The sequence below is a fragment of the Fusarium oxysporum genome, chromosome 12 (assembly GCF_000149955.1).
Source record: "Fusarium oxysporum f. sp. lycopersici 4287 chromosome 12, whole genome shotgun sequence".
Classification (NCBI taxonomy): Eukaryota; Fungi; Ascomycota; class Sordariomycetes; order Hypocreales; family Nectriaceae; genus Fusarium; species Fusarium oxysporum.
The window spans coordinates 1,885,120-1,903,439 of record NC_030997.1 but is presented as its reverse complement, the minus strand read 5'-3'; the positions used below and the strand labels follow the sequence as shown (position 1 = coordinate 1,903,439).

Below are 18,320 nucleotides of genomic sequence, written 5' to 3'. Positions count from 1 at the left end.
CGTTCTCCACTTCCCTGTTTCATCTTCACACCTCGGGAGCGCCAGAAGGTCAAAGTTTCCCAACGCCAAAACTCAGAATGCTCTGAAACGCAAGACTCAGCGCTCTTGGACAATCAGCAGTGTTCTAAAACGGCCCGTAACAGGCGAAAAAGGGCAAACAAGGTTCATAAGTGCATGAAACAAAACAAAGTTTCACGATATTCTTAATTTCATCATTTAGTTCGGCATGAGTAAACAAAATGCTTTCTTTACCATGCGACATTACGTGACCAAGCGTATGAACTGCCAAACGGACATAATCAGACACTTCGTCATGACTACATTCGGGTGCAAACTCCAAAAGCTCCTCTGACATTATTAAACATCAGGTCATACTCTGCAGTCTCTCACAATGGTGCCTCAACCGCTCAACCTCACCAATAATTCCTATCTTTCAGCCCCAACAGCACGAACCTTTAGGCCCAAGACTCCGACAGATATATGCGGCTTCACAAAAGACGCAACCCCACCACGTCTGATAGCTCCAAGACAGCGTCGCCGCGCTACAGTAATCACACTCAACGGCAGAACACCTCCTCACTTCGCCCTCGAGTCTCCTCCGCGCAGACGTAAAAGCGCGACTGATCGTCGCAAGAGTTTGCAGCCCCATCTTTGCTCTGCGCAGAATCTTACGTTGCGCAATCCAAGCAATGGCCTTATGCGCGACAATCTATGCGACTGTACTTCAGGTCTGGATATAAGATTGACGGAGCTTTGCGTTGAGCAACCAGATCGCGAGCCTTTGCGGTCGCCGGCAATGTTCTCACCTTGTCGTTGGAGCATTCCCTCACCTACTCCGGGGAGTTCTTTTTCGCTGAGTGAGCAGGTTTACCAGTTTCAAGGTCACTGCAATGGGAATCGTACGAGCAGGCGGGCTACGTGGGCATTTGATGTGGATGGGGGTGTGAATAAATTGCCGTCTTGTCCATTCTGGTCATGTTCAGAATATCCTGAGGCGCAATAGTCGCGACTTTAGTGGAATGTTGGACTGAGGACAGTATTCAGTTCTATGTTGGCCTTGAGCTATCCGATCTGCGATTGAGAGCTCGGTATTCGTTATGGATCAATTTTTATATGCAAAGCGATGGGGGGCTGGGTTTGCAAGTAATATGATTTATTCAAATTGACCTTTAAACACAATTGAAAGCCACCATACTCTATAGATATTAATCTTAGGTCGAGCCATAGTCTCATAGCTTAGGGTGACTTCCATGAGTCGGTTATGTCCGTTAATGTCTTTGTTTTAATCTTGTCTAGACAGAGGTCGTGCTCCTCATAATGAAGGAGTCTCAGACATGGATCGATGATCGATTGAGCCTGAATGGCTCAGATGTTTCCATTTGCTTGAAGCTGCAACAGCGGCTTAATGAGCTGGGGCGGAGTTGTAGCAGATGAAATTGAACATCGAAATGACCGTTGGCCTTTTTGAAGCCAGCAAAGTGATATTTTTACTACTGAAACAAGTAATAAGAACAGCGAAGTGACATATTATCTGGCGCTATGATTGTTGACTAGCTGGCCGGGGTCTTGCGCCGGTCTGAGTCATACCGTATACGAGCTAATACTTGAGTCAGCCTTACCAAAAGGTGACAAACACCACCTCATATATATCAACATGCCTAGTAATAATTCTTTACCTTCTCCATATTTCTTTTTCAATTATTCAATTCACTGAAAGGAAACGATCACAATGCGGCCAGCACCACTCGAGAGATCGCGGCTCTGCGACGCCTGCACCCACGCATGTTCCATGTCCATTGTTGGCTGTACACCATATACCTGTCAAACCCACAGATCCCGATTCACCAGAAACGAGCAAAATTCCTATCACAGAAGCTGGGATGTTCTGAACGACGTATCAAGATGGGCAAAGTGGTCAAAGACAAAGCGAGACTTTGTCGCAGAAACAAGTTCATCGGGGTGTCATCTTTGCATAATAATCGCACACGCCTTTGATGAAAAGTCGAAAGAGACATTTCAGAGTCTGGGTAGTGACGAGGTTATTCGGCTTTGCTTCAAGTATCGCACTGTTGAGCGAGATCCAAGCGGAAAGTTGGATTGGGATGAGAGGACGAGCATGGCGATTACTGATATTGCGTTGGGGATCCACCTTCCTGATGAGTTCTGGCTGGCGATCAGGTCGGACAGAGAGTCAGTGTTGGGCGAGGTCTCGTTCGATCTGCGAATACGGCCACTTCAAGGTAAGATTGCGAATGCATGGAAGAACTCTGACTCACTTGATTGCAGAAACGGACACGAGCCATGTGATCAAGACGATCCCTGGTAGACATGCCTCGATAATGAACGACCAGAACTTGCAACTCGCAATGAAATGGATCAAAGGTTGCATTCGGTCACATTCCATCTGCAAAGAGTTCCAACCGCGACAGTCGAATTGGCGTCCAACGAGACTTATCCACGTCGGGTCAAAATCTCAACAACCTCGACTAGTCATTCCATCAGAAGCAGTAAATTACATTGCTCTCAGTTACTGCTGGGGAACTGACAACACCGCCACTCTCACTGAAGCAACTCTCACTCCATTTCAAAAGGAAATTCCTTTGGCGAGCTTACCAACCACCATCCGCGATGCAATCACTACAACAAAAGATCTCGGCTATGAGTATTTATGGGTAGATTCGCTTTGCATCATTCAAGATTCCAAACCCGACTGGGTCAAGGAGTCCTCACAGATGGGTAGCATATACGGTTCAGCAGCTCTCACCATCGCAGCAGCTGGCACATCAAGTGTACAAGACTCAATATTCTGCCGTCGAGATCCCCGCGCAGTAAGACCATGCATCGCAAACATCATGCACAGCGCTTCCTATCACGGTGTGAGCTACCCATGGGCTATATATCCGCACCAACCCGAGCGCCTACTATTCGATACCATCAACGAGAGTCCTTTGAGCCGTCGAGCTTGGGCCTTACAGGAGCTTTTGGTATCACCGCGGACTTTGGTGTTTGGATCGAAACAAATGGTTTGGTCGTGTGCGACGACAGAAGCAAGTGAGACGTTTCCAATTGGTCTGGATCCCAAGTTCAGTTCTATATTGAACGAGAGTGCAAGTTTGTCGTATCTTCGCCAACAGCTCATGAGAGCTTCGAAGTTGCAGCAAGAACCGTCGGACTTTTGGAACGACTTTATTAGCAGATACACCAAAGCTCAACTTACTTTTCGTTCCGACACACTCGTTGCACTACAAGGCATCGTCGAAAGAATCGTCGAAGCGAGACGTGGATCGAACAAAAGTACACGGGAGCTGGAATATGTCGCTGGTCTGTGGCGGGATACGAATTTCCAGCAGAGCCTCTTATGGCGTCCCAAGGCTGGATCATCACCCAACCGACCAGATTGTTATCGCGCTCCGTCGTGGAGTTGGGCGTCGCTGGACGGCGAGGTCGATTTCTTTGAGCAATACATACCGTGGATTTGGAATGGGAAGAAAGTTGAGCTTGCAAGGATCTTGGACGTCTGCGTGGAGCCTCAGACTGGTTACTCGATTTCGACAACTGGTCAGATCAAAGCGGGATTTATTGAGATGGAGTGCCATTTGCGGGAATGCTACTTGATGAAAACTCCACAATCCGACGACACATCAAACAATCGAGTGGATGATGAATATCTAATCATCTCCTCCAATAAGTATAATAAGATTTCGGGAAACGCTTGCATCAAAGAACCCATGGAAGGAGCCCAACAGGTACACAAATTCGCCAACTCCTGCACTATAGACCTCCCAGGCGAAATACCATCTTCTCAGTGGATTCGGGTTTACTGTGTTCCTCTGCAATTAGGTTGGTGTCAAACCGATCGCTACGAGCAGTCCGTCTGGGAGAGCTACGAAGGCTTAATCCTTGTCCTCAATGACGCAGAAGAGGACGACCTATTGACATCTGAGGGTTTTTGTGTCGTCTCTCGAACCTTTCGTCGTATTGGCACATTTACTTTCGATCTTCATGATGACAATAGAGAAGCGCGAGAAGATGAACTATTGGGTCCGGTGGTGTTTAATAGGGAGGGGAATTGGGAGAGGAAAAGAGAAACAGTCTGTATTATTTGACAATGGCTGATGATAATCATTATGGAAAGTTTGATATCCATTTTGCTCGAGTTGTAGCAACGACGACTTTAAAACAGCTCTCGCTCTGTCTGATTTTATTGTTGAAGTTTAGCTGCAGTGATGGAAGCGCCAGTGGAGTGACGTTACTAGTGGGGTGCTTTGTCTACAGGCTCAATTCTAATGGTAGACATCAGTGGATCATCACCCTGGAGCTCATAAGCCCGACTGGTGTAGACTGTAGAGCAATAAACGCGGCATGGCAAAGATGTTGAAGTTCTCCACCTTGCGATTGACAGCTGCTCTATTGGATATATCTTGCAAGAATTGTTTTAGAAGAACGAAGGGCAGCCTGACCACTTTTGAGGTGTCCGTCATTTGACAGCCTCCTCGACCCAGACACTTACCTGGTCTCAAATCTCAGCGATTGTCATAAAGGTCCGCAAGGGAATGCTCTACACGATCAGTCGTCACCACAGAATTGCAAGGTCCGCCAAACTCTACCCATTATTGACTATAACTAGTCTTCGGCCTCACAATGGGGAGATTTGTGGGCCTACTCTGCGCTAGCTACAAACAAAGCTGCGACTAGGACGTTGGTCAAGCGTTCAATTGCCTCTATGAGAAATCACAGTTATGTACTGTATTGAGAGACCTTCTAAGCACATACGACCATACCTGCAGGAAAATACGGGATCCCGTCCGCTCTCCCATAGTCAAGCCTGTAAGGGGCGGATCAGTAGTTGGGTCGGTGACGACCAGCGAATCCCCGCTGTTGTATGTTTTTTGCCGACTTATCCACCAACTAGCAACTTTCTTTTTGCAGGTCATATCATATATATTGGCGGTTTTAATCGCGCGTTGGCAATGAGCTTGACAGTAATGGCCAACAAACTTTGTGAATCGATTCCACTGAAGCCATCCGCTGTCAAAGGGTGGGGTGGAGTGTATACCCCGCAACTCCTGATTAGGAACCACTGTTCACCGTGACTGGACGGGACGCCGACTCATATCAGATTGACGTTCCAGGCTTGGCCATCCAAGCCGTTTTGGGGGTATCAAGGTCAGCGGCCGTATCTCTATAAATAGCACTGCATCACCCCAAAGATATGTCCTCACCAATCGGCAATTGACTGCATGGTAATTGACCCGTATCTAGCTGAGCGCATGCTTCCGGCATAAATCCAACACATTTAGTACAGATTAGCAATTTATTGTTTAAGACTGCGAGCTCGGTCTTCGACCCACGGCACTGTACATATTGGAGTTGAAAACCCATCGATTGATGACAAGTCTGTCTTAAGCGTAGAGGAGGTCTACGTCTGGTGGTGCATCGTTATTATTTGTCACATGTGCAACGCAGAAGCTGGCTACACCGTTGGAGCGAAAACTGATCCAGTCTTTTGGTGCGGCTAACTTGATCGACAGGGAATCTCACAAAACATCACAATGGCTCATTTCGCTAGGTTCTTGCAGCCGGAAGTCGTCAGGGCGGTTTTGGCTGCACAAGGAGGGGGATCGTCTTCACGGACGACGGGCGCGTGATACTGCGGGCACGAGTAATCGGGACATTCTGCGCAGTCCCTGGATCGCATGGGTCTTGAGAGCAGGGAGTTTAGCGAGTGGCTGCAGTGGGAGGATGCGCTCTAGTCTGGAAAGGTGAAGCTTCTCCCTACTTAAGTTATCGGCGGTTCATCTCTTGTTCAAGCGGCGTGGGGCAAATCAAAGAAGTAATCGTAGGGTCACGATTGAACTACTCATCGGTAGTTTATACTTTGAGTCTGGATAATTAATAATGGTGGTATTGGTAATGTGAGTCAAGTTGGACCTGGCGTAAATGATGGTGAATACGTCTGTTTTGCGGCTTGCGTTAATCGATAAGCTGACTTGATCTCATTGGTTATCTTGTATCTTATCACGATAGGATAACAACCAGACCCATTATAGTCTCCACTTAGCTGGCCCACGCAGCTACGATGAGCACGGTCGATTGGCTGTCCTTTGGAATGGTATAGGGTATTACAATTTTTGAGAATAATAAACTTGCCCGTCACAGCAACAACAAGGAGTCTTTATCATATTAAATACTAGCTAATAATATACTTTGATACTTAGTTTTAATTAATAGATTATAAATAAGTCTAGCTATTTATATGCCTTTATTAATAGTTATTAGCTCTTTATTAATATATCTTTATCCTTTTTTATAAATATCATTTTCTATGACCTTTTGCTAGTACCGCCAAGGTATCAAAAAAAGAACAAAGACGTATTACTTAAGAACACTACTAGTAAGTAATCCGTTGCTATTTGAAGTAGTAGGCTGTGAGGACTTCCATTAGAAGACACACGAGGTGGGAAGACAAGGACCTGACATTTGGCATATTTCTATTAGTTTAACCCCCCCGGCCTGTAGTGACCGCCTTAGGGTCTTTTCACGATCGAAGAAACAGGCTTCAGTTCAAGACATGGTAAAAGACAATTACTACAGTAGGAAGAAAGCGAGATTAAAGCCACTGTTCAACATGTCGCTATCACTGAATGCCTCATTACATCATCACGATGGTGTCGCTGAAACGGTTTAGTCCTTGGTAAGTTCCCCGGGGATTAGCGTCCTCCCTTATGCCCGTGAAATTGCCATTCGCCGTACCTGGAATCTATATCTGTACGAAGGAGGGTAGGGCTTTATCAGGGGAGAAGTTGCTCCAGGCCAACCATCTAGCCATTGCATGGCTTGATTGTATTGTCAGGGGCGTTTAGCATCTGACTGATGCGACCAGTCAGCTTCTATGGTGTCCATAAAGACATCCAATGCGGAGTAAACACTGCTTGTAACGGCGCTGATGTTGTTCTACGTCATTCCTTACGGATGTATTTGTCTTATGCCGGGCCTCAATGCAAAACGCCAAAAGCGCCACGGCGCTCGCTCAAGCCACTCTTTGAACCGTAAGCCCAATTCAGCTTACGGTGGACCGTTTCCCGCTTTAAGTCACTGTGATGTCAGAACAGTGTCGATGGCTTACATTACAGAATAAGGTGGTACCTGGCTGGCGGAGCATCCGCTGAAAAACGCAGCACGTTTGCTTGACCCCTTGCCGGAGGAGAAACGCCGGAAAAATAGTAACAGCATTAACTCTTATAAACCGCATAGACTCTTAAGACGGATCCATTCCTAGGAATATCCCGGCCGCTCTGAAACGCCTTACAGAGAGAGCAAGAAAGACGATATTAAATGGCAGATTTAACGTCTTCGACCAACATCGCCTTATCTATTCTCCTCCATGCCGTATGTTAGGGAGGCCTTTCTTTCATAAACTAGAGGGTGACCGGAATAAGAATTATGGTAAAATAGCGCGAATTACCGTCTGCTTCGTGTATCAGAGAGTGAGGGGAGCAGGTCGAGCTTTCTCTTCAGGCTTACGGAGGCTGAAATGGCTGCGCTATGAAACCTTTCACACTATTATGGCGCTACATAAGGCAATAACCGACGAGAAAAATAGCGAGTACGTGGAGGAAACTCAGGAGTGGCTGAGGGTGACCTGCTGGTACTTTGCGTATCGCTCCCAGACAATGCCCTGTACCGAGGGTCCGAAATATCTATGAAAGCCGCGTCATCGGCTGTCTCGCGGTATAAACCACGTCGGAAACAGACTCCGAGGTTGCATTGGCCCAGGTCTGCCTACAGGTAGCGGCGAACTATACGCGCTATCTTCTAATCTAGACCAAGATTTTCCAGCTCCCCGTGGCGGAGAGAGGACTATTGGCAATACAGCAGGACGAATTTGAGCCCCCAGGGCTAGAGTTAGAGGACATGCAGCATCTCTTCATAGTAGTAGGGACAAGATCTTCTATCTGTTGAGCGCAGGACTTGGAGCATACAGAAAGGCCATCAAGGACGTAGAAACGTCTTTCTGGTACATCCGTGGGTTAGGCGATGATGAGGCTCTCTCGTACAGTAATGCTCAGCTCAACATGACGCACTTGTACCATCTCGTGGCTGCAGAGCTCGAGATGGCGTAGGGCCAGCGATCTCCGCGGGCAGGTCTTAAAAGTCAGAAATTGCGTTTCAAAATTCATCATATTAATTGAAGGGCTTTCAATAGTTCGCTGCAAGAGGCAAAACAAGGAAATCGAAGAGAAACCGAGGTACGATCGTAGCGGCGCGTTGCAAGATAAGAAAGGGCAATCTAAAAGAAAGTTACAGCTAATGCGGGTTTACTCGCCACACCTGTATTCCAGGCAACCACTAATTGCGGTGGGCACTGAGTCCTGGTACTGCTCACCCATTGGATCTAGTCTAAGCGGTAAGAGATAACACAGTTAAGATCTGTATAATTAAAACATAAGACCTTACTGTAAGGAAAAAGAAGAGTATTCCAAGGGATAAAATAGTGCTAAAGCCCTATAAGCAGGGCATTCTATTAAAAGTGAGACCACTAAGGAAGCACTGCATATGCCAGTTAAAATAAAATCTGATTCCTTAATATAGGAAATAGCATAAGTGTCTTAGGCTTTCAGCAAATAGGAGATAAACCTATAAGCCGGCTATCAGATCCGCTCAGTTTGTCTTGTCTTGTCTTTTCTTTTCAGTGTATAAAGTTCTACATATTTTCCTTTATCTTTTAACCAGATCTACACTTGACTTCGTAAAGGTAGACTAAGATAAGGTTAAACTCTCCGAAAGTGGTGTCACACACCTTGATTAAGGTAGAACAAGGCGCAGGGCGCTAACTAGGATCTATCAGGTTACTTCTCCATTCACGCGTAAAGGTGACGAGTTCCTCCAAAATAGTAGTTATTGACATACAGGTCCCATCTATCTCATACAGCCCAGCTGTTTATGCTGTCTAAGCGAGAGTAAATATAAGATCTATGCAGCATTATCACAGACAAAGAGAATTAAGAGTGGCGTTAAGATGAGACAATAACAACGTCTTCTACACTCCACCTACATTATAGAACTAGCCGTTCACCGAAAGTTTCCATATTGAGGACTAGCTATCACCTAAAAGCATGAATACGAGGGGTTATAAGTCATGGTTAGCTCATATTGATGCAAAGAAGCAGAGGCGCGGTAAATATCTATTCCGTGAACAATCGGGATCCGGTCAGGCTGTAAGACTTAATTATAAATATCCTCCTTCTCTCCCTCTCATGGTTACTGATAACACCATCACTCTTCAGTTCAAACTTGGGATCGCCGACTACAATATTCTGTCCGGATACAATTCCTCTTACACGCGACAAATCGAGACAGCATGAAGTTCAGCATTGCCACTGTCGCTTGCTTCGTCCTTGGCGTTGCTACTGCTTTGCCTGAGGCTGACCTTGGGGGTATATATACTTGCTTGGATAGCGATTATGTATGCAGCTAACATCTAATAGAACGGGGCGAGGCGCACCCGCCGTCCTGCTATACCTACAAGTACAAAGGGTCTTGTAAGGCACACGGCTGCCAGTGGTATGACAAGTCTGAGTGCGTCAAGGATTACGCGCCCGGCAATGGAAAAAATTGTGAGACGGCAAACAGGGCAGAGAACAAGAAGAACCTCTGCGACAAGCACCCTCATTGCAAATTCATTGAAAAGGGGGAGTGCAAGCCCAAGAAGTCACACTATTAGATGGGCTATAGGAGGATAAGACGGGCCGAGCCCTCTTTTGTTATCCCATGGTCGTCTATGCACGGAAGCCAAAACCACGGCAAGGTATTATATACCTAATACTCTCCTTTTACATCAAAAGCCTTATCTTTGGCTTAGGATAAGCTATAAAATAAGATCAAATTAGTCTGTATATGAGTGGAAAATGACACCATACTATCCCATCACGTAGTGTTGAATTGTTACTAGTCCTACATAGGGATAGTGAGTGCCGCATACAGTTTAGTACCATACCGCACTAAGACAGGACCTGCCTTTATTAATGCTAACAGTGACTATGATTGTATTTTACAAGTTAGTCTGTCTTGTTGAGTTTTCTCATTATTTCTTCTTCTTTTTCCCTGCTCTCCGTTTCTCAGTTATGTTGGTCCGGTCAACAAAGCAAACACGATCATGATTGCTTGAACCCCCCAAAACTATTTCCATTCTCAACCTTAGCGCAGTATCACTGTGCTATTATCAACCACGTCTGTTCCTATTGTCCACGCCACCTTCGCTTGAAGTGTGATTCCTTGTCCCCTTAAACTGGCCTTATGTTCTTTCAGCGTCGTGAACAAACCAACTTTCTTCTGCCGGCTGTAAACAAGTCGTTTTACCTGCATCAATGATAAATACCATACTTCTCACCTCTCTTCTTCTCTCCCCAACTTCACAATCACTGTTCTTCAGCAAGCCCACCGATACACTCAACACGACGCTTAACAAAAAGACTCCCGATATACTACAGAGCTAACATCATCACCATGTCTAACAATTCTCATTCCAACATCTCCCGGAGACGAGCTCCTCCGCCATCCACTCAAGTCAGTCATAATAATGCAGCCTTCTTCCTGATTCGGTATGCATTCACGTCTTTGACTCTCATCCTCCCCGATAGCTGGAGAAACAGAGCCCTTGACCATCCCAACAGTTGGCTGCTGCTTACTACATCCTTAAAAACAGACATGACCCAACTATGCAATCTCTTTCCCAAGGGCAGCCAAGAATACAGCGCATATGTCGCTGTTGGCCAGCACTGCTTCGACACTGCTAACCTAACGCTGGCGCTCTTCAGCACCTACGAGTGATCAAGAGAGATAAGCGTGTTCTTTTGGAGGAAGCGTGAGAAGCTAGCTGTGCAAGCAAGCCTGTATCTGGACCTGCTACTATACACCAAGAAGAAGGCCTACATGGGGAAAACAGGTGGAATTAACAGGCTCCTGTATTGCGGCCCAGCCTCGGCATTACGCATCTCTACATGCGCTGTTTCTGGACAGTGGAGTGCATACTTGGGGCTATTCCCTGCAAGCTTCTTTGCATGCTCTTGCTGTTTTCCTCAGCTATGGTCCTTTATGAACTTCATTGGATGTTTCACTTGAGCCTTGAGTCTCATTTATTGGTGTCAGACTGGCTAGTGAATTTCTCATTCTATGCATATCTCATTCTTTTCATTGATGTAGAGATCTTGATATTCAAGTTTATATACGATACATTTATTAGTAATTAAATTGTATTATTCCCTTTAATAAAGAAAGAACCCGACTGGAACCGTATTAAACCCCTGTGCGCTTTCTTCTTTCTAGTCCGTAAATACACATATTGGTTCTCACTGATTATCTAAGAGGTGCAAGCTGTCTAGTAGGTCTTCTCTGCAGTGTGCAGAATCACTTTGATTTATGCACGGTCTTGATATGAATCAACCGACGGAATAAACGTCTTGAGATTCTATCGTAAATCCAAAGGCTGGTAAGAATGCTGGGCGAAGAAACCGAAGGGCGAGGACGACGCTGAACTTGCTTCGAAAATGGCGAAGAGTCGATCAAATCGTAGCTATTGCCAATGTGTAAAACATAAGACTCCTGCCAATATCTGTATCGCATAATGTATGTTTGTTTCAGTGGAAGCGTGCTATAAAGTTACTGTGTCTTCGAATATGAGTTGCTGTAAATGTGATCTGCATTGATACCTTAGGCACAGGAAGGCACAGGCGAGTCTGATAGAGATCGGGTATGCTGGTGGTATTTGATGGAACTTCTTCATAAACCACTGCTTGTCAATACATTTTGAATGTCTATTAGTACAAGAGAATTTCCATGTGTCAAGTGGTCGAGGTCGAGTGCGTGATGTAGGAATCAGCTGTCGGGTCTATCAACGTTAGATAGCACTTCTCAGAAACACACTTCAGGCAGCATACCAACTCTTTGCAAAATAGCCAGATGGAACTTTGACGGATGCATGAGCTTAATTGGAGCCCTGTTCAAGCTCACGCGCTTCAAGTCAATTACATCGTTCCTACTCTCTTTCATGTTCCACTCAGTCAATACTATGCATGGCAGTCAAGTAAAGACAGCAAATTCGAGCGCCCAAACCTCTAACATTGCCACTATCATCCTACAGAAGGTAACAAAATCATGTGGCTTGACATTCCATGAAAATAATATGTATGCAAAGGCAGATCTGGTAGACACCAAGCAATGCTGATAACAACTGGCACTAACCGCCTAGATTGAGAGCCATAGTGCTGTGAGACGTGCTGCTTTCGCTTGTTCCGATGCATCCTGTGGTGTATTCAGGATACCAATGCATGGTAGTAAATATGCTTGCCTTGTGTAAAGGCTTGGGTTGGAGAAAGTGAGACTGCAAGAGGCGCAAGGCAACTGGGAACTTGCATGAAATACGAAAGGACAAGTGAATAAAAATAGAGGCCTTCCATGCTTTATGTGACAAGAGGAAAAGGTCCTTTGTGTGTTGGTGAAATGAATGTAATGCATAGCAGGCTTGTTAGTATGACCTTTTTGTTTAAAAGTTAATCAACCAGCATGTCAAACCTTTGACTTCATTCGGTACCGCCATTCACTGGCTTCCTCTCATAGTCAATACAGCAGATGAAATCACAAATGGTATAAGTTGCTTCCGTCTTCTCCAACTCTCACGTTTCCTCCTTCTCTCAATCTCACCATTAAAATCTCCCTTTCCCCTTATCATTACAGCCCCTGACTTCTCTCTCCACCATGGGTATGAAAAGTCGAGCGTCCGAGCTGGATCGTGAGGCGAAGAAGATCAAGTCTGACGACAGCAACAACATTGACAAAGTCTCACCAAGGGATTGGGTGCAGAGTACCCCAAGAACACGCACGGTCTTGCCCCGTCAGCCTATCATTGATTTGGGCGACTTGCCCGAGACGACCTGCGAGCAATTCGACTATCTACTCCAAGCTATTGGCGATGCGTCCCCAGCGATTCTGTACCAAGTCAATATTGTGGATCAAATCAACGCCATCAACTCAGATGGACCCTTCCCGCCGAGCTTCAAGTATGCGCCGCCTCCGATGAACATCATTGTTGGCCATAATATACCCAATACTTTTACCACTGCCCTCGGCTGAGAAATAGAGATACTGATCAGTCTACCCGGAAGTGATGCCGCTCATGACTGCGAGGAGAATCGCTGCGACAAAATTGTTGCTACAGTTATTCCCTTGCCTTACGCCATCGGCTGTCTTGCGGTCGAGGTCAAGAATCCCACAAGATACACCGGAGATAGGTTATGCCTTGCGTACCTTGATGAGAGACGTGCAGGATCAAGATTCCAAAAAAGGTCTTGGCAGAAGAGCTACGGGTTGACAGTCCAGAGTCTTGCCAGGAAGGCCGCGCTTTCTCACAACCGAGAGGTTCTTGGCTGGTAGGTGCGCAAGATCGCTCGTTCTGAAACCCCGTTGAGACCATTCAAGGGAAAGGAAGAGGCTAGAAGACAGTTTCTTTCGGGTGATATGTATGTTGGCGACTTAACGGTCAGAGTTTCCGGGATGTAATTAGCTCAGGGGGCTTTGCGTGGACAAGAGGCATGGCCTGGAGTATCTTGGGTTGCTTGGTGTTTTATTCGCTGATTGGGAGTTACTGGGAAATGGTCTTGGAGCTTTTACTCATCTGCTCTTAGTGAATCTGCATGGCGTTCTTTGCTTGGTGAGTGAGAATGAAATAAGAGAAAGAGGTTGCTGGAAATAATCAGACGCTTGTGCATAGCAGTCAGCGAAGAAGGTTGTTCTGTTTGAACAAGTGAGCTGTTCTTTGAATGTCAGCTATTTACTAAAATGTGTCAGGCAAGGAGCCAGAGAATACAATGATATTCTGTGTACAAGATACGATGAATAGTGCATTGAGAGATGAGCTCATCTGTTGTCGAGCTGCCGCAGCGGCCCCAGTCGAGCCTGTAAGAAGATTATTTTGCGTTTTTCCCCTGGTTTACTGAGAGACGGCAGGCCCAAATCTTCTTTATCAAATCATTTTTGAGCTTAAAATTATGTATTTCTCTCTTGTCCTGAGAAGATTTCGTTCTCCAACACTGACCTTAGAGTCTTGAATAGTAAGGACGACGGCTGTTGCGCCTGGCGTCTCTCGGTGTGATTTTCTGTTATGATCGGTGGAGCGAACCAAATAGAGATTTGGTATCGCTGCTGTGCTGAATTTGGAAGGGAGTCTCTGGTAGTCAGGATTATGTCCAACTCTTGGCTAAAGAAATCGCCTCCCGCTTTCGAGGTTGTTCTGGCACTAGGAAGGGCAACCATTATGCGTTGCCAGTGCGAACATACCCAGTTCAACCCGTGGTAGCTGTGTACCTTCATAATCGTTTGCTGGTTGGGTTGGAATTCAGACCGTCAGTGAGTGCCACTGTTAATTCACCATATCGAGTCACGAAAGTCCGGGCATCTGAAAGCGCAACAAGGCGGGACAGGCACATTGCTTGCGTCCATCCAAGTTCTCCCAACTCCAGGGCTATCCCTTCCTCTTCCAAATAAACACCTGTCCACCAAAAGCCGTCATCACCATCGCACCCATCAATCCCCAGTAACAATCATCAACACCTGTCAGACCCGAAGCAAACCACTCCACATATCTCTTCTCTTCCAGCAACTCAACCCTCCCGACGTCAGTATGGCCGATCTCTTCGACCCTCGCACCACCAAGCTGGCCTCTATCGTCTCCCTCCTCTGGATCATCTCGTTCACTATCTACAACTTCTTCAAGACCAGCGACATCATCTTCTTCTCAATAGTCCTCGGAACTTCTTTCGTTCTCACCGCCGCGACTTGCGTCTGCCTCTCGGGCCTTACCGTCATCGCCGTCTACTTGTCGGTCCTCGCCAACGCTGCAATCCTTTGTATCATCGTCCTTCTCATCCCTGTCCTGCAGTATCTTATCCAGTGCGTTTCCTCCGTTTTCACCCGTATCAGAAATGTATGCGATCGAATAATCCGTCTTTTCGATGTGGTGGTCTCGTTCTTGGAGAAGCTTGGTGATGCGGTGCAGCTGTTTCCTGAAGCATTTGACAGATTTCTTCACAGAGTTGGAGATCTGAAGCCTCTCGTTGATGAGTGAGCGCTTTGTCGGCGGGCCAGAGGTATCGACACTCAGGTAGGGAGGAGTGTTAAGAAAGGCGCTTGGTTTTGTCGGTTGGAAGTTGGCAAATACTCTCCATGAGTATCAGGGAAAGGCGCCTCACCCTTGGTAGAGATTGAACTGTTGGTCTTTATGCAGCATGAGAGGGTAGTCTGTATGTAGTGTACTGCAGAAAAGAAAAGCTCCGCTGTATTCTCTCAAGTCAGATTCGCCTTGTGATCCTGTCGAGCATACTCTCGAGGCCGCTGTCGTTCCTCCTATAGAAGTCCCAATCTTACAAAAGTCAGCCAGGTCACTGAGCTTATCTACCTATTCTGATGTCAGCTGCCGTCAAGATGATCAAAGCAAGTGACCGCCAATGCAGTCATAGGATCCTGATGGATTGATTACCACAGTTTCAGAACCCATAGCCAAGGCACAAATGTCACGTGACTCATAAAGTACAGATTCCTAAATCAGCATGCAGCGACAAATCTCCTCGTTGCCTTTTCCAAGCTAAACTCTAGTTATTTTTGAGGCCACTGAGTGTGGAGTAACTGTGGAGAAATTTACTTGATAAGGAGGTAGCGCTTGTGAACTGCCGGGTCTATCTATAGTGTCTTATCTGACAGGAAGCGTCAGATGATAAGCTTAGCGATGTAGTCAGGATACCATTACCAGAATAGGAAATGATATAAGAAGAGTAACATGAGGCCCCTCCACCCTTCAGCAACCGACGCAGATAAAGAGCCATTAGCAAGTTTGGTCATAATGATAAAAGGCTCAAATGGCCTGCAAAAATATTGTTGGGATATGGTACTGACCAATTTGCAGTATCAGTCTCCTGCGTCAGAAATAACAAGATCATAGCGGCCTGCCCACTCTCCAGCTCCAATCTTCCATCTAAACATCCTACAACATGTCTGCAAGAGTAGCTCCAGCCCTAGCGAACATTTCCCCTCCAACTCTCACCGCTCTTGATGACCTCGACCTGCCAGACTTTGATCCTGCAATCCACCTCGCTTTCCAACCCCCTAGTCGTCGCCACACCTTCCAGGACCTTGGTCTGCCACAGCCAGAAAATGCGCCTGATCTCTGCGTTACAGAGCCTTTTCAACTCTTCTCAGAAGAGGGAGTGCGCATGTTACGTCGCGAGATGCTGAGTAAACCAATTCTTGACAAGTATCTTCGTTCATGGGATCGTGCGCCGGCTTACATTGCGGGTCATGAAAAGGTCAGTTCAACGTCACTCTGACGATAGTGATAATAAGCTCATTGTGAAAAGACGGCAAAGTTTACCCTTCAAGCGTGGCAACATCCCGCGACGCAAGCTGCCATTGATAGAGCTGCTGGCTTCGGATTACGTCTCCTGAGGCGCGAAGCAGACCTGGGCCTCGTAAACATCCAACTCGGCCCCGAAGGTCTCCCCGGCGTCTACAAACTTACCGAAACACCCTCAGCCCCGCTCTCACCTCAAGAAATGCAAACGTCTAGCTACGACGACATACCCATTGACGCCTGGCACAAAGACCAAGTCCCCGTTGTATGCGTCGTCATGCTCAGCGACACAAGCAGCATGCAAGGCGGCGAAACTGCCATACGCATAGGAGACGGCTCCATCGTAAAAGTAAAGAGTCCAACCGTTGGAGGCGCTGTCATCATGCAGGGTGGATGCACAGAGCACGCTGCATTGCGCGCGACAAATGTGCCCGAGAGGCTGAGCATGGTGAGTAGCTATGCATTTGCGGACCCTAATCTGGATGATCAGTACACGTCGCTTCGAAGTGTGGACTTAGGAAATGATGATATTCCGACGTTTTGTAATATCTTTTTGCAGGAGAAGTTGCTCAGGTTGAGGGGGCGGATTGATGCGGTTTTGGAGACGCTGGTTGAGAAGGAAAAGAGGGGCGAGATGGTTGAGAGGGGGGAGTTTGAAGGTTGGGTCAGGGAGCAGACGAATTTTATGAAACGAAGTGCGTGGGAGATGTATGAGCGAGTGCCGAATTACTTGGGCAAGGATGTTCCGGAGGATGTCATCAGGGATTATCTGAGATGAGATTCGTGACCGGGAGAAAGGAGGTAGTCTTGTAGTTGTAGCCCTGTCTATGCAAATTACCTTTCGGTATCATCGATATTCAAGTCACAATTGATACAAAAAAAAAACGCAAAAAAGAGATACTACACAAGGTAGGACTCGTTTGCCTCGACACGGGATCGAACCGTGGACCTTGTCATTACTAGTGACACGCTCTACCACTGAGCCATCGAGGCGCGAGCTGATTGGATGAGATTCTCTGTCGCTCTCTGGCATCAACATCTTCTCCTAATTCGACGGGTGTTGCTCGCGTGTCTACCCGACCCTCAGCGACAATTGCAAACTTTGGAAAAGGTTACGTTTGGGGATGACCACTGGACTAAAGGTTGCTATTCTTAACACCAATGACTTTGGCACTCGAGAGAGTCCGCACCATTGATACGGATTGCAATAGACAACACTGTTCATCCATGCGATAATATCTTTTCTGTCTTGAGGACTAGTACAGCTTCGACAGCGCATCATTGCTGTCTCGAACACTAGACAACAGTAACAACCATTTTCCCATTTGCATCTCCATTCTCCATAGCCTGATGAGCAGCATGTATGTCCTCAAAGGCAAACACCTTCCATGGCCTAGCATCAATTTTCCCCTCCGCCACCTTGAGCATGATACTCCTCAACGGAACATCAGACACTGGAAATTCTTCTGTCCCAAACACAAAACTCCCAAAGAAGCTCAAGTGGACTCCGCTTGCCATTTGCAGCAGCGGATTGAAGCCGCGCGACTCGTCGGGCCCTGCAGGTCCCTTGATGGGATCTAATCCTCCTAGCCATCCTGCCAGGCAGACGCGGCCATCTCGACGGACTAGCTGTAGTGAATCGACAACTGTGCTGTTGCCCACCAGGTCTAGTACTGAATCGAACTTCTTGAAGTCGTGGTTCTTGATGAGGTGTTTGCTTAAGTCAGGCGTTTCGAGGACGGTCTCGGAGACTCCGAGGTCTCGCAATATGGCAAACTTTGTTTCGCTGCGACTTGTCGCCGTGACAATAGCCCCTGCATCAATAGCGAGATTGATAGCTGCTCTTCCAAAAGACGAAGTAGCACCTCTGATCAGAATTCTCTGTCCGCGTTGAAGATCCAGATTTCGAAACAGGCACGTCCAA

At 46.7% G+C, this 18,320-nt stretch overlaps 8 protein-coding genes and 2 non-coding genes across 10 annotated transcripts in view; 8 read left to right on the top strand and 2 right to left on the bottom strand.

The window, feature by feature from the left end:
• Positions 1 to 480: 480 nt before the first annotated feature.
• FOXG_14705 (uncharacterized protein) lies at positions 481 to 612 on the top strand (the record flags this gene model as incomplete). Its single annotated transcript, XM_018394766.1, has 1 exon — positions 481 to 612. The coding sequence occupies one exon, from the start codon at positions 481 to 483 to the stop codon at positions 610 to 612; it is 132 nt and encodes a 43-aa protein (XP_018254319.1).
• A 1,117-nt stretch (positions 613 to 1,729) lies between these two features.
• On the top strand, positions 1,730 to 4,248 carry FOXG_14704 (uncharacterized protein; the record flags this gene model as incomplete). The annotated part of the gene is made up of 2 exons (XM_018394765.1): positions 1,730 to 2,240; positions 2,287 to 4,248. 2 exons carry the CDS (start codon positions 1,730 to 1,732, stop codon positions 4,104 to 4,106), a joined length of 2,331 nt encoding a protein of 776 aa, XP_018254318.1. The 3' UTR covers positions 4,107 to 4,248.
• A 523-nt stretch (positions 4,249 to 4,771) lies between these two features.
• Positions 4,772 to 4,887, top strand: FOXG_21611. Its single transcript, XR_001936426.1, has one exon. It is a non-coding gene; the product is annotated as a 5S ribosomal RNA (ribosomal RNA).
• Positions 4,888 to 9,361: 4,474 nt separating this feature from the next.
• Positions 9,362 to 9,724, top strand: FOXG_14703 (uncharacterized protein; the record flags this gene model as incomplete). The annotated part of the gene is made up of 2 exons (XM_018394764.1): positions 9,362 to 9,437; positions 9,489 to 9,724. 2 exons carry the CDS (start codon positions 9,362 to 9,364, stop codon positions 9,722 to 9,724), a joined length of 312 nt encoding a protein of 103 aa, XP_018254317.1.
• Positions 9,725 to 10,506: 782 nt separating this feature from the next.
• Positions 10,507 to 10,830, top strand: FOXG_21610 (uncharacterized protein; the record flags this gene model as incomplete). Its single annotated transcript, XM_018401953.1, has 1 exon — positions 10,507 to 10,830. The coding sequence occupies one exon, from the start codon at positions 10,507 to 10,509 to the stop codon at positions 10,828 to 10,830; it is 324 nt and encodes a 107-aa protein (XP_018254316.1).
• Positions 10,831 to 12,753: 1,923 nt separating this feature from the next.
• Positions 12,754 to 13,128, top strand: FOXG_14702 (uncharacterized protein; the record flags this gene model as incomplete). The annotated part of the gene is made up of 1 exon (XM_018394763.1): positions 12,754 to 13,128. One exon carries the CDS (start codon positions 12,754 to 12,756, stop codon positions 13,126 to 13,128), a length of 375 nt encoding a protein of 124 aa, XP_018254315.1.
• A 1,546-nt stretch (positions 13,129 to 14,674) lies between these two features.
• Positions 14,675 to 15,118, top strand: FOXG_14701 (uncharacterized protein; the record flags this gene model as incomplete). The annotated part of the gene is made up of 1 exon (XM_018394762.1): positions 14,675 to 15,118. One exon carries the CDS (start codon positions 14,675 to 14,677, stop codon positions 15,116 to 15,118), a length of 444 nt encoding a protein of 147 aa, XP_018254314.1.
• A 919-nt stretch (positions 15,119 to 16,037) lies between these two features.
• Positions 16,038 to 17,174, top strand: FOXG_14700 (uncharacterized protein; the record flags this gene model as incomplete). Its single annotated transcript, XM_018394761.1, has 2 exons — positions 16,038 to 16,352; positions 16,404 to 17,174. The coding sequence occupies 2 exons, from the start codon at positions 16,038 to 16,040 to the stop codon at positions 17,172 to 17,174; spliced, it is 1,086 nt and encodes a 361-aa protein (XP_018254313.1).
• A 143-nt stretch (positions 17,175 to 17,317) lies between these two features.
• On the bottom strand, positions 17,318 to 17,389 carry FOXG_21609. The gene has a single exon. It is a non-coding gene; the product is annotated as a tRNA-Thr (tRNA).
• Positions 17,390 to 17,692: 303 nt separating this feature from the next.
• Positions 17,693 to 18,320, bottom strand: part of FOXG_21608 (uncharacterized protein) — a gene marked incomplete at both ends in the record, with an annotated part of 1,484 nt that continues 856 nt past the window's right edge. Inside the window, one exon of the mRNA XM_018401952.1 lies at positions 17,693 to 18,210. Within this exon, the coding sequence (XP_018254312.1) occupies positions 17,693 to 18,210 (518 nt within the window). The remainder of the gene's footprint in view (positions 18,211 to 18,320) is intronic.